The 15,886-nt window shown below is 32.5% G+C and overlaps 1 protein-coding gene across 3 annotated transcripts in view; it reads right to left on the minus strand.

The window, feature by feature from the left end:
- LOC118190472 (uncharacterized) overlaps positions 1-15,886 on the minus strand; it is a 103,703-nt gene that overhangs the window by 66,512 nt on the left and 21,305 nt on the right. For 2 of the 3 annotated variants that reach the window (XR_015042480.1, XM_085821559.1), the window contains exons 4-5: positions 8,366-8,434; positions 8,169-8,275 (exon numbers count right to left, since the gene is read on the minus strand). Coding sequence is in view for 2 of the 3 variants with exons in the window: in XM_085821559.1 (XP_085677685.1) it covers positions 8,169-8,275; positions 8,366-8,434 (176 nt within the window). In the remaining variant the exon portion in view is untranslated. Of the gene's footprint in view, positions 1-8,168; positions 8,276-8,361; positions 8,435-15,886 lie in introns of all 3 variants that reach the window. The other variant, XM_085821560.1, reaches the window with a different exon arrangement.

Consider the following 15,886-nt stretch of genomic DNA (forward strand, 5'->3'; position numbering starts at 1 on the left):
ATGTCAGAAGTCATGAAGGGATTGCAATACTGAATACATAAAAATGTAGTTTAATTACTTTCTTGTCTCTCAAGACTTTATAAGCTAAATACCTGGAAAATCAAGGATGCAAATATTTACAATTCTGCAATAAATGAAAACAGCTGAACCTTTTTAAAAAAGCTAGAAGTTGATTATCTTGATATAAAGATTGTGCTGTCACTTCAGTGTCCGAAATGCATCATGAAAATCAATGATTAGTTGCCTGTTTGGAAATTTCAAGAGCAAGATGTGGTAACTGATTTTTCACAACCAGGAAAGACCATGTTTTCAACCCAAAGCAGGACAAAATTGATTATGTATGAAAGTGTCCAAGAAGTAGCAAAAACATTCACAAGAAAACAGCTTGGGCAATTAGTGTTGCATTAAACAACAGTGATTGATTTGACAACATTGGAATTTTGGTAAAATACCTCAAAAAACAAATGTACGCCACTACAAATACTCCAACAACTCAAGGAAAACATCAGTGCAGAAATCCAAGCAGTAACACTGGCAACATTAATATGTACCATAATTAGCATCATGGCTAGAACTAACTCGATATGTGCAGTGGTGCAGTATGACCTTAACAGTGGTGGTGTTGGTGGTGGTAGATTTTCTTGGCAAAAAACCTAAAAGGTTATATGTGCCAGACATATGGTATAGATATCTGCTTTTATTTGTACAGTACAGAGACAGCTAAAATGAGTGCAAACTTAATAATGGTGAATGGATATATGAAATAATTTTTTTAAACACAGGGGAAAGATACCTTGCTTACATGATGTGATAATTCAAATACCGTATTTGACAGCATATAAAACACACTGGCATATAAGACGCACCCTTATTTAGAAGGCCACACACAAGGGAAAAAAGTTTCAATAGTCCACAATAACTTAAAATGTGGTTACTTTTAGTTCTCACGTTTCGTTATAAGCCAAATAAACAATCATTGAATGCAATTACCAAACATATTTTTATTAAGGAAAATTAACAAACGGCAAGCTATTTTGAACATGATATGTAAATTTCAATAATGAATAAATGAATGAATGGCAAGCAATCAAACATAATACAAAATAAAGCAGAAACAACAAAAAACACAGATTCAAGGAAAATGTTGCCTATCATGAAATTAGACTTTAATCACTTTCAAAAACCATAGAAATCCTTTTCACTATCATCATCATCGAAAACGAGAATATCGTCATCACTACTGTTTCCGCCATCGCTAGTATCACCTTCTTCGAATAATGCGTCGTCTTCTGTTCCGTCAAGAGTATTACTGATTCCGCACTTCTTAAAGGACTTAACAATTACTTCAGCCTTTACGTCCTCCCAACATCTTTTTACCCACTCCTACACTTGTGAAATAGAGGCCTGCTTCATTCTACCTGAGGGTGTGAAGGCGTGATGTGGCTCTCCTATCCACTTGTTCCATTGTTCTCGCAATTTTTCCTTAAATAGCTTATTCACCGATACATCTAAAGGCTGCAGTTGGCTAATCAGTCCACCAGGAATGACAGATATCTGGGTTTTTAATTATCTCGCTTTATTCTTTATGGTTTCAGTTCTATGGACGCTAAACTGATCCAAAACCAATAGAGAGCGTTTTCTTAAGAGTCCACCAGGTCACCTTGTCCATACGTTCTGTAACCACAGTTTCATTCCAGCTTCGTCCATCCAGCCTTTCAGATGAACATGAACAATTACACCCATTGGAAGTTTTTCTTTCGGATGAGATTTTCTTCTGAATATGAAAAACGGAGGTAGTTTTGTGCCATCAGCACAACATGTTAGAACTACCGTATATCGGGTTTTTTCATGACCTGTGGTTTTTATGGTTATTGATTAAACCCTTTAATACTCACAGTCTTGTTAGATGGTACATCAAATGTGAGTGGAATTTCATCCATATTTCCTATTTGACGGAGCTCAAAAGAAGTTTTCTTGCGTGCATTTATAACAAACCTATGAAATGCTAGTATTTTTTCTTCATAATCTGCTGGCATTTTCTGTGCAATAGTTGTTTTTGTGAGCATTGATAAGCCTTGCCTTTTCATGAACCTGTAGCACCAGCCTCAGACCCTGAAAAGTTCTGATTCCCATGTTTTTCTGCAAATCCTTTGGCCTCATTGATTATCATTTTGGTTGAAACACTTATCCCAGATTTCCTCTTATCTATCACCCACATTTTTACGGCATTTTCAAGTTCGGGCCAAGATGGAGCTGGGCATCGAAGGTTATGTTTTTGTTTTTTAGTACTCTTCAGTTGATTTTCCTGCAGTCGCCAAGTACGTATCATTTTTTCGGTAGGTGGTGGACCAAAATGCCTTGCTGCTGCTCTGTTTCCATATGCTTTGGCATAGTTTAACATTCCTAGTTTATACTAAATTGTATAGCTTAATCTCGTTTCCTGTAGTCATATTTTTTACGGTATTTTTTTAAAACAAATAGTTTTACGCACCGATACTGACACGTGTATCGGCTGAGTTAAAGAAAGTCTATGTAAAGAAGGAAAGACTCCATAGATGTAATGTGACCGTCAAACCTGTTCGTACTTTGACATCAGCTTCGAGCTTTGGCGCTTTTTGGCGACAGATATTTCACGCATGCGCAAAATAATTATGGCAGATGTAGAAAAAGTTATGTGTGTCTAAACCTTTATTCGGCCTAAAAATAGCTGTGTCCTTCACGTATAAGACGCAGGTAACCTTTTTGAGACCAAATTTAGGAAAAAAAGTGCGTCTTATATGCTGTCAAATATGGTAATTCAACATATACTACTATCACATGCTAAACTGATGCTATAGAAAGTTTTTTGGCTCATGCAGTATATATGAAATACAGGGTGTTTATAAAGTCCTGGACCCATTTTGATGTTTAATAACTCATAAAATAATGAAGATATAAACAAACTTATGGCATTTATTGATGGAATAACTTATATATTTCCTTTTCAGGTTTGAATATCTTTCCTGTCGCAAATATCGTCTGTGCGTGTGGTTAATTTCAGATAATTTCCTTTTCCAGTCTAAATATTTGTACTTTTCTAAATATCGTCTGCTTATTAATTGCATTTTTCTCTCTTTTGTTTTTGGCACCTTTCTGGCATTGTTAATCACCATAATGTGCGCATATGGGGATCTGAAACCCCCCATGAATACCGTTAGGCACAAAGGGATTCCCCAAAGGTTAATGTGTGGTGTGGACTAATGCACGACCAAGTCATTGGGCCTTTCTTTTTTACAGAAAAGATGGTCTCATCAGTCGTATACTTAGACATGTTGGAAAACTTCGTATTTCCACAACTAGAACAGCTTCAGCCACATGTCTTTTTGCAACAAGATGGTGCACCACCTCATTGGGGTACCATCGTTCGTAGTTCTTTGAATAACCAATTTACAGAAAGACGGATTGGGCGAGGAGGTCCAATTCCTTGGCCACCCAGATCACCTGGTATAACGCCGCTGGACTTTTCCCTTTAGGGATTTGTAAAGGACAAAGTTTACAGGAGGAGAGTGTCGAACATTGATGACCTAAAAGCCAGAATTACAACCGCAATAGCCTCTGTGGATGTCGACATGCTTGCCTGTACCTAGTGTGAAATTGAATATCAACTTGATATTCTCCGTGCGATGAAGGGGACACACGTGGAAGTTCACTGACTAGGGTCATGAAACTTTTTGAGTCTATCTAACCATTTATGTTATTAATTTTATCTATCTTTATTATTTTATGAGTTATTAAACATCAAAATGGGTCCGGAACTTTATAAACACATCGTATATCACATATTATGCAATATTTGATGTAAATACCTTCACTGGATATAAATTCTGTCTTGCATTAACTTGGCTAGCTATTTAAATTTTATAAAAGAACTATTACTCAAACATCAGAAAGCATGTATAAAATTAGTCTAAATCTATTTTAACTGTCAAGTACATGAAACATTATTCCAATATTCTTTGGTCTGGTCTACAACATGATGGCTAGATGAAATCAAAATAATTTTAAAAGAAGGAAACGGAAGAAAAGAAAGCATTTTTAATAACTTTCACTTTCAGATTTCTTTAATTTCAAACACGTTTTCAGTAAATCCATATTAAACATTCTAGTAAACTTAATATGCCAATATTATACTAATATTGTTGCGTGCGTACGGGTTCGTTATGAAATGAATGCACAAGTCCGATGAAAAATGAACAAAATTTATTATTATCACAATAAAAATGCTTTAAGTTTCCTCAGATATTCGTGCAGTATTACAATATCTCGCAGTAGCTATCTTTTAACTACTCAAACGTTCAAGAGAACTTAATTCAAAACAGCTAAAGAAAGCTAGTCAACAAGAGCAGTTTTCTAAACAAACTCTAAAAACAACAACAAACTAACTAACAACTGAAATGAAAGGTTTTCTTCCTTTTCATAAGATTTTAAATCGCGCAAAAGAAATTTCTGGAATTTTCTCAAAAGCAAAAAGAGATATTTATTTATCAAATGTTAAATGCATGTGCTCTTGTATTTTTTACTTTCAAGCTTAGCTTTCTTTTAATATTCATCACGCGCTGCACTGCACGGGGAATAAAAAATTTAATTTATAATTCAACTAACATTAGCTATTTACATACCAAATCCGTAACAATATTAATCATTTTATTGTATACATGATCATAAAGAAATATAACAGCACTTGTAATACAAAAATTTAAAAAAAAAAGAAAGAAATTTTAAAAAAGAGAATAATAATAATATGAGAACTCACAATAAATTATTACTGATGATTCAACATTTGAGACAGAATTAAAGTATAAATGGTATTATTTCAGAAATCAGTATTAATAATTTTAATTACTATATTTCAATAAAATTACCATAATTCAAACTAGTAATTTTATCACTTTCTAAAGACAGCAATTCAAAATCATTTCTTTGAATATGCAATTATAATGCAAGAGAACAGAATTTTCAGATCTAACCATATGTAACGTTGTTTTTTGAAGTAGGTTTTCAAGAAAGAAAAACTAAAAAATAAGACTCATTTATTCAACTATGCATTTCTCACTGAATCAATAACTTTCTTCCAGATTTCTAATAATTTTTCATGCCCTTCCTAAAGAAATAAGCCAGTTTATTGGTGAAAAATTTTTGAAAATCTGCTTCAAATACCTCAAGTGAGCTGTATCTTTTCGATCCATGAAATTTTGCAAGCTTTGAGCCACATGTCACTTCTTATCGCCATGTATACTAGACAGTTAAAAAAAAGTAGAATGTTTTCATATGAATGAAAAGCAGCATAGATATTTACATGTTCTCTTTCAATTAGTATCACTAAGTTCATGCAGAACTAACTAGCCAAGCACAGAAAAGCTTTCAACTTCCTACAAATGGTGATGCAGAGTTAATGATGATGAATTAACCTTTTCTGTCAACTCTTAACAGTTGCATATGGATTTCATTTTGTTACAGCATGTTGATTACAGCATTTTGTTACAGCATGTTTTTTTAATGATATGCTGAAGCATATCATTAAAAAAGAGAGAGAGAGACAGATAGGGTATCTGTACAGCTGGCATCCTTTAAGATAAAATGCTTTTATTACGATTTAGAGAACCATCATGGGCATTTGCAAACACCCCTACCATATACATCATTCCCAATTTTTACAGTATTTGCTGTAAACATGTTAAAACCATGTCCTCAGATGACCTAATAAATTATAACTGAATATGATGTTCGTTTCTGAATACTGTTATAATGCAAACATACAAAAAGCTGAACTAAGTCCAGTATCAACAACATAGGCTCTAAATCTGTTAAGACAGTGAACAATCTAATCAAACTTTATCATTAATGTCTACTGTGAAAACAATTCCCATGGTTAAAAGCATTAACGCAAACTTAGGACTAAGATGGAAGAGTCAGAATAGACTATAAAAATGCTTTCTCATATAGCTTACTTTTCAGATAGCCTTAGTTTGATAATATATGTCTGATAATACATCGTGTTTCAAAAAGAATATATGTATTACAAAGAGTTATTTTGTCCAAACTATCAACCACTGTGCCTTGGCTCAGCTATTGGCGAAACAAATACATAGTTTAGTTTATATTAATAGCCACTAGATGTTAGCTGTCTTCTGTTTTGCGTGGTAACCGTCGCATGTTTAAAATGGCTACTCCACAGCAGAAATCATTTTGTGTTCTCGAGTTTGCGAAGTGCGTGATAGTGTTCCCGACGAAAATGTTGCCCGGATTCAAACTGCTTTCCAACGTACTCCTTCAAAATCAAATCGTTGTGTGAGTTGGGAGTTACAACAGCAATTTGGTGTGTTTTGAGATGTCGGTTAATTATGAAGCTTTACAAGTTACATTTGTTACAGACTCTGCGTCCTGATGACAAACGCAAATGAGTGGCATTTTGTAACGAGATTTTTGATGCTACTGACAATGATATCACTTTTGCACAATGCATCATGTTCAGTGATGAAGCGACTTTTCATGTTAGTGGTCATGAAAACAAGCACAATGTTTGAATTTGGGGTCTACAGAACCCACATGCAGCCATTGAACACGCACGAGATTTGCCCCAAATCAATGTGTTTTGTGCGATATCCCGATCATCTGTTTACGACCCATTCTTCTTTGATGGAAACATGGTTAATGATCAGCAGTATCTGTCTATGTTATAAAAGTGGTTGTTTCCGAGGCTGAACGAAGACAACTTCATTTTTCAACAAGATGGGGCACCCTCTCACTGGTGTCGCTAAGTGCGTAATTATCTGAATGAAACTCTACTGAACCACTGGTTTGGTCGTCAAGGAGCTGGCGACTTAGCATGTCTCAGCTGGCCTCCACGGTCACCGGATTTGACAACCTGTGATTTATTCCTGTAGGTTTTCATTAAAGACAATGTTCATGTGCCACCACTCCCACATAACCTGGAAGAGGTGAAGAACTGGATACGTACTGTCATAATATCAGTGACGACGACATGCTTACTCGAGTATGGGAGGAATTTGAGTATCGATGTGATACTGTTTGTGTCGCTGATGGAGGATATACTGAATATCTGTAACATCTGTAATCTAAACTCAACAGGTTCGTACATATGTGTGTAAAGTTTCATATTCGCATGTCATACAGTTTAATAAATATATGCATTTGAAATACGTATATTCTTTTTGAAACACACTGTATAAATTATGTATAACACTTTTGCCATACAGTGTGTATTTGAAACACACTGTACGGCAAAAGAGAGTGTGCACAAGTCAGCTGAAATAGTCGGAAATTCTTTGTTTGAGTACTACATAATAAGCGGATTAAAGCTCACAGCAATGCGGAATACTACAGGGAAAGAGTGACGTCAGTGCAGAAGCGAAGAGGTTGCCTTTTAATTCAAATTAGAAATTTAAAGTCTATTTTCTTTTATATTACACACACACACACACACACACACATATATATATAGTACAGACAAACAAGAAGAAAAAGCTTCAAATTAGTGAATTTAAAAATTTATGTATTATGACTAAAAAGTAAAATCCTGCATTATTGCTGCAAAGATAATATTCAATTCAAAAAAGTAATAGTGAACATAAAGGAAATTATCTCCTAGGAAGTTCAAAGTGAAATTTAGAAAGCAAATGTGCATAATAATTAATTGGAACTTATATATAAATACACCAGAACCGTCAATATAGCATTTTACACAAAATTGCAAAAGAGAACAATTGTTTTCAGTCTATTACAGCAACTTCCATGAATTTTCATCATATAATGGGGGGAAATATTTAAAAAAAAATTAGTAGATAGATAACAAATTTTAAAAACTTGGTTTATTGATTAATTTTTGGGACAAATACTTGGTTAAAACATAAAATATGTATGTGATAGTTTTTTTTTATAATCATTAGGCATAACCCCCCCCTTTTTTCCTTCTGTAAAAGAAACACTACACTGTGATAAAATGGCTGTGTTAAATATAAATACCAGTTTAATTTTTTGCCTGCATGAATATCAATAGGGAAAATTATTAAAGAAAAAAGTTCTTTTATGCATCTCTACAAGTATGGGGGAACAAGGCATGTAAGCTTATTGAAAATAAATTTAGAAAATACAAGAAAAAGAAAACATACTTCCGTTGTTCAGATATGGTATCAGGCATTGACAATAACGGCTTATAAAAAATACTGTTTTCAGGTGCATCTTCTTGAAGACGTTTCATTTGGTCAATTACACCTTCCTTTAAATACATTAAAAAAATTATCATATTAAGAACAGTATGTAAAATGCTAATGTTATTTAAGAAAAATGTATAGATTTAATTACTTGCCATTGACACAGGATGGTAAGTCATCCCAGTTCTCATTCCTTCTTGCATTACCTGTATCATATCCAAAAACTGAAAGGGAAAAAATATGCTTAAAAAAGGTGCACAAATAAACTGAATCTTAATTTTGCAAGCTCAATGAAGACCAAATACTTTGTTACATTTTACAAGTTTTATAATAACTGAATTTTTAATGAAATTTTCTTTAAGAACTGAATAATGTTAGCAGCAATAAGAAAATTACAAGTCCTATAAATTAATGCTGTGGAAAAATTTAAAACAGTTGCTACCTTCAGTTTTATTTTTTACATTACATCTAATTACACACACATTATACAGAATTATTTTCCATTTAATACAAAGAAATTATAAATTTAAAATAAGTGTTTTTGCATATAAACCATTCAACAAGATTGTCTTTTATCAATTATCCTAATCCTTCTAATTATTAATAAAGGTCCACAGCTAAAGCTGCCAAGTTTCATGAAAATTATACTTAAGCACAACAATGTTTATTAATCTTGTTTGAATGTATTTGTTTAACTGACTGCAATTAGAATGTAAAGGCAGAAAACTTCCACACTTCTGTTTAAAAATATATAATATATGATCAATAAATAGTAATATACATGAAAACAGAAAAGAATATAAATGTATACATGCAAAGATTTTGCTTTAAGCAAAAATTAATTTAAAATCTTCTCAATCAAATCACTACCTCCATAAGCTATTTTTAAATTTCCAATTTCAATTTAATGGCACTCTTATGAGCCCCAACGAAGACATAGATTTTGTTAATTATATAGTGTCTGCGACTGCTCTCTACAAAGGTTGGGGAAAGAGGGATAGGAGACCTTCAGATCCCTCCTCAGTGGTGTTTTTCAACCAAATTGAGGAACAGATTTCACTTTCTCATAAGTGTAATTTAGTCACCCATAGAATACACCATCAGCAACATTTTGGAAAATGAGACAGAAAAACGAGCTATAGGTTTTGGCCATTTGTGACATTTAATTGCAAGATATGATTTAGAGAACTGGAAGATGATGGTCTGTTGATATGATTTACAGTAATAATATCACCAGTCAGATTAACCCACGAAGACGCGCGCTACTTTTAGCTACGCGAGGACGCATGTCGGGCTCCATAGGCTTGAAGCATTTTTCTTAACAAAACAAAAATAAAATTGCTTGTGTAATTGAAGAAAACATTTAAATAATAAAAACAGAGTGTATAAAATATAAATATATACCTTTAATTTAATAAGTCTAATAAAATTCTATTTTAAAACAATTTAAAGACTGAAATTATTTATCATTAACAAAAATTAAACTGATTTCTTTTTGAGTGCAAATAAAATTTAGTACTAATTTACGCAATATTAAATTTTTACACCAATAATTTCAAAATAAAACTTACATTTGACATTTCACTTTTTTTTTTTTTTTTTTTTCTTTTTCAAATAATCATGTTGTGTTTATCACAAACATTTTTCTCGCACAAAGCGCAGCAAATTTGTGATTTTCGGTCCGTTACGCTAAGACTGTAAACTTTTTTGCAATTTTCAATGAACTTTTCAAAGGCATATCTTATCGAAGCCAGTTTATTTATTTCCCTTCTAGAAAAGCGATCTCTTATGTCATCAAATCTCAAACATCTCATTAAAAATAAAAAAAAAAGTTTGTTAGACATTGTTCTATGAAAAATGTCAGGCACTGTTTTGTCAGTCACCCAAAGGTCGAGAACATTTATGTGAGAAACCTTGTGGAGTCTTTCAAAATAAAGAAGACTGATAAGTGCTCTGATTTCTGTAATATTTGTGGATCGAGAATCTCTCTATCTTTCAAATTTGATGGCAATGGATTCGATATAAATGTTTGCGCAATCTACTAGAATCTTTACTATTATTTTATCCATAAGCAGTTGCCAAGAATTCATAGGGGAAAGACACAAATTTTGCTTCACAAACATTTCCGGCAATTTTCTCACAATGCTGTGAGCAAGAGTTCTCACAGCAAGTCTTGGTTCTTTTTTATTCCATTTTGTCACATTATATTTGCCAAGATAACAATTCGCTGATGGACACAAAATTACTTAATTAACTGCTAGATTTATCGCTTGATTGCCTCTTCAGAATTCGATTGGTGATCACTAAACTGTTCTTCACCAACTATTTTTTCGTCATCTTCATTAATTGCATCTTCATCAGTCGACACTTCGGCTAATAGTTTCTGTAGTCTTTTCTCTCTGTTTATTTCATCCTCATTGCTCAAATAGCGCAACCTTTTTGCAACTGCCTGATCTCTTTCTCAATTTTAAATGACAATGTGAGCGAGCGCTTTGGGTCTGGGAAGCCCATTTACTCAGTTTCTGATACAAGATGAAGGGTGAAATTCTGGAAATGCTTGTGAATGACAAGCACATGACCTTAAATGCAGCTACTGAGAAGGTCTAAAAATTTCATCATAGGGAGAATTACGTTTTTGTAACGACCGAGCCTCGCAGGCCCGACGCGCGTTCTCGTGGGTTAAAACATGATAATTTTCAAATTGTTTACACTACCTTACAGTTGTGAGGTTAAGTACAGCACATTCACCACACAGTGTAGATATTTCATGAGAAATGCCAGACATGATTCATGAAGATGTGTGAATGACATTTCTCAAACTCTTTTCCAAATGAGGACCACTTTTATAAATTAGAATGCTGTGCAGACAACCTTATTTTATCTTAACTCTAGATGCATTTACTTCTTTAAAAAATATGAGAAGGGGGTTCCATCGATTAAAAACTCTGGATAAAGATTTCTTTAAAGATAGCCAGTGTGTACATACATGTTTCAAAATTTTTCTTAGTCCAAAATTTTCCTTAGTTTCTTCATGTTTCAAAATCTTTTCAACAACTGGATACAGTATTATACAGCTGTTGGAATTGTTTCAATTGTTGGTAAAGAAGCTGCCCCTTTTTCAACAAATGAATTTAAGAGGTGTACCTCATAATCTGAAAATTTGAATTTTCTTTTTTTAAGATGCCTGCAACACCAGGTCTTCCAACCTACCATTACTGGTGCATTATCAGTATCAAGTGCTAAGCAATATCCAGAGGAATTGTATTTTCTTTTAAAGTTTTAATAATTAGCTGTGCTACATTAAAGCCTAACGAAAGTGCTTCTAAAGTGGAGACAGAATGTAAACTACATTCATTTTCTGAAGACATTGAATTAGGAAAAGAAACAATGGCTGATCTTTAGAATATGGTAACTGGTAGTTTGGCGACATTTTGGAGGCGATAAAGGTTACTACCTGGGACTTTGGTAATAATGTGAGCAGTTAATAAAGGAATTTACTTTCCATTTTTAACAAAAATATGTCACTGTTTTTTCATTATTAAAAATATGCAATAAAACGTTAAAACAAACAAACAAACAAAAAAACATTATAGCTACCCTTTTTTCATTAAATTGTAGTAAATAGGTGATTCTAAAAGCTTTTGCATTATTTAATATCTATACTTCACTATAATTATAGTATAGATAGCTTTTTGTTATTATTATTCGAATAATAATAATAATAAAACATTCTTGCAGTAATTTGAAATGACTATAATATTATATTTATTATCATATATTTCTTACCCTTTCACCATTAATGGAAAATTTATTTTTCCGGTTAATAAAGACAAAACAAAAATTAATATCACACCACACTCTCAACATCTGCGGTTTCATTTGAATGTAACCCAAAATAATTCTTGGTAAGCTAGGTAGAATCACATTTGTGATTGCACTCCAGTTCTTTTACAGCTGGTCGAGAGAATTAACATCTACTGTATGTGGAAATAGCGAACAAAACAGTAAGAAATTGAAACAATTACCTGTGGACAACTTGTATTCATAGCATTCTAAAATGAGCTTTTGGTAAAATTTGACGGCAAGTAAAACAGTAGTAATGAACAAATGTTTTTTCACGAAGTGGGTCCAATACTTTCACAGCAGGGCTATTTCATGTATTCTGCAGAGAGACTGATGTACGGTTTGTTGTAACTGCTGTATACAAATGTCTGGCTCAGAATTCCACAGCAGCAATTGGCACAACTTTCATGGTTGATGGTATAATATGGAGGTACCAAAAATTAGTATTATCACAGTAACTTCAAGTAGCTTATATTTCTAAAACTCAGTTAACACATTTCATGCAGAAAGAAAATATTATCCAGTTGCATACTTAAATCAAGGTCACTGAAATGTGGTAAAAGCAATCTGCTTAAGAAAACAGATGCCTCTGTAGAGGATGTTGATGACCCAGTTTTCCTTCCTACGGAAAACTGGCTTTCATTCCCATTATACATGGGCAAAACCAATGTCGTGTAATATAATAATCTATTAGTACAGTAAATACATTTAATTTCTTTGCATTTATTTATGTCATGCTGCTTTTCGTGTAATTTAGTATGATAAACTTATAAGTTTATTTAATTCTGATCATGGTCTATGGAAGTAAGTCACCTGTTGCAAGAATATCAAGTTATTAATATTTATGTGAAAGTCTGCAATAACTTTTCATATCATAAGAGATTTACGAATGTGCATATAACTTACATGTGTAGTTATTATGCAAGATCTATAGAAAGTATCCAAAATTACCATGACATTAATTACACTGTACGAACAGGCAAGACATTAAACATTAGGAGAAAATTAACTAATATTTTGGGAGATGAAATACTATTTTACACATGGGAACTGTTTAAACAGCTGAGAAAAATTCATGCTTTTTCCCCTACAGTTACAGAATATATATATATATTGTTTCATAAGAATAAAAAGTAAAGTTAAATTTAAATAATTCTCATGCGCCATTGCTGCAAAGAATTAAATTTGAATTTAACAAATATTCTCTCTTCATATAAAGTTAAGGCTGATCTTTAGAATATGGTAACTGGTAGTTTGGCAACATTTTGGAGGCGATAAAGGTTACTACCTGGCACTTTGGTAATAATGTGAGCAGTACTCAGTTCCGATTACGCATTATTTTGTGTGAGGGAAATGAGAGATCATGGGATATGTCATGTGATATTAATGGACGAATTACGGTTCTTTAATAGGAAAAGGGGGGAAATCGGGAAAAAATCTGGAAATTTTGTATTTGGCTTCATTTTGTGTTATGTGAAACAGTGTTCATTAATTTTTGGATCCCATGGCCCTAACTAAAGTGAATTCGAAATGGGTATTTAGTGGGATTGAAAGAGGTAGTAATAAGTGTTTCTTTAAGGTTCTGCGAGATAGAAGTAAAGATGTTTTATTAAGTTATTTATTTTACCTGGTACCTTGCTGTGAACTATAAGTATGAATTTAAAGATCCTGAAACAGAAATAAGAAAAGTTTATCGGACACGTAATCAAGATTCTGAAGAAGATTAGGTAAGTTAGTATTTTTAATTATTTGAGGATATTATTTTTATGCATTGTTCTAAATGTAAGGTGGAAGTAAAGATATTATTGGGAAAATTGTTATTAGCAATGATTTAGTTTAAAGTAATTAGGATTGTAAGCTAACTTTTATTAATTTAATGTATGTGCTTATTTATATTTTAAGTAGTGTTTTTGAATTTAATTCTATTTCTTTGACACTAAGTATTTGTAATGTTTGCGGTATGAATTCGTTGGTGAAATTTATAATATAATAGATAATTTAGAGGTAAAAGTTTTTGGATATTTTATTTATTTTATACGTAGAAATGTTCATATTTGGAAAGGGTATATACTTTTTTGTTATTAGGTAATTTCATATATGTTCTTTTTAACGGGTTTAAAGATTCAGAAAATTGTCATGCATTTTCGTGAAATTTTTCTAATTTATGAGAAAAAAAGGAGTGTACATGGATATGGTGAAGAGTGTGCGCAATGCCATTTTTGTGCAATTCTGGGATTTTTTTTTAAGTAAAAATAAGTCGACGTGTACATGGTTTAGTGATATTTTAATTAAATGATAGTTATTTTGTGAATTTTATGTTTGTAGGAATTTGGTATACGTTTTAGTTGAAGTAAACGTGCATGGAAATAATTTAAATATTTGACACTAAGTATTTGTAATGCTTGCGGTATGAATTCGTTGGTGACGTTTATAATATAATAGATGATTTAGAGGTAAAAGATTTTGGATATTTTATTTATTTTATATGTGGAAATGTTCATATTTGGAAAGGGTATATACTTTTTTGCGATCAGGTAATTTCATATATGTTCTTTTTACCGGATTTAAAGATTCAGAAAATTGTCATGTATTTTCGTGAAATTTTTCTAATTTATGAGAAAAAAGCAGTGTACATGGATATAGTGAAGAGTGTGTGCAATGCCATTTTTGTGTAATTCTGGGATGTTTCTTTAAGTAAAAATAAGTCGATGTGTACATGGTTTATGTGTGTGTGTTATTTTGAAAAACGCGTAAGGAGTATGGTATTGTGCACTTTTTTCCAATTTTGCAGTGAATATTTGTCATGATTAAGCAGTTTTGTTAGATAAAATTTCTAGCATAAGTGTAATTTGGCTAGTAGATTGTTGGAAGAAGTGTTCTGTAGATAAAAAGAAAAGAAACGTGTCTTTACTTCGTGAAGACACAATGGCGGCGGGAAAAAAAAATAGAGGGTTGCTGTAGGAGAGTTGGTCGCCACATTTTCGCCAAAAAATCGCCAAGTTACCATAATGTAAAGATCAACCGAAACAACAATTGGATACAGTTTTGAATTGATATTACTGGCTTCCATGAGTAGAACTGTTTTAATGCAATCAATAACCGAAGATTTATTTTTCATTCCCATTTCTTTAACAAGCAGGCATTTTGGTCCTTGCGCTAGAGTATTTATTAGCGATTTCGCTTCCAGGAAACAATTTTTTAAATAAAGCTGTCATCTGTGTATGATTTTTGAAAGTTTACCTTTTTCACAGACATAACTAAAACAAAACATTTAATTTCTTAAACTTTTTCTCAAAAGCACATGACTCAACACTGCTCAGCAACAAGATAACAACCTTGATCTTGTTCTGTGCTGACTGAAGAACTGGAACATGACATTTTGGAATTGTATGTGTGCTCTTACTCACAAAGCAGAAGCGCGGCATTATTTCTCACTGATGAAAGGACTTTAGTTTACTTTTATATGTAATCTGGAGAAAAACCAAGTGCTTTCAGATGCTGAAACTCATTTTAAGTCAAGCTACATAAAAATCGTGAGAAATTTTAAGAAAAAGAGAAAGTTGGGAGAAATATGCTTTAAATCAGGTTGGCGGGAGAACGATCAAAAATCAGAAGTCTCCTGTCTAAATTGGGTAAGTTGGCAACTTACACTGGTTATCATCAATTATTGAAATACCACGAAAATCGCAATTACTCAACAAGTTTTAAGTAGACTTTAATGAAACTGATTCACAATATACGACACATAGTAAGGTATAAAATAACACATAAAGAAATTACCAGACAATGGTGTTATAGAAATTAACATACATATAAAACGAACAAATCGGATG

The sequence above is a fragment of the Stegodyphus dumicola genome, chromosome 8 (genome assembly GCF_044657685.1).
Source record: "Stegodyphus dumicola isolate Sdum_Otavi_A_Nest chromosome 8, ASM4465768v1".
NCBI lineage: Eukaryota > Metazoa > Arthropoda > Arachnida > Araneae > Eresidae > Stegodyphus > Stegodyphus dumicola.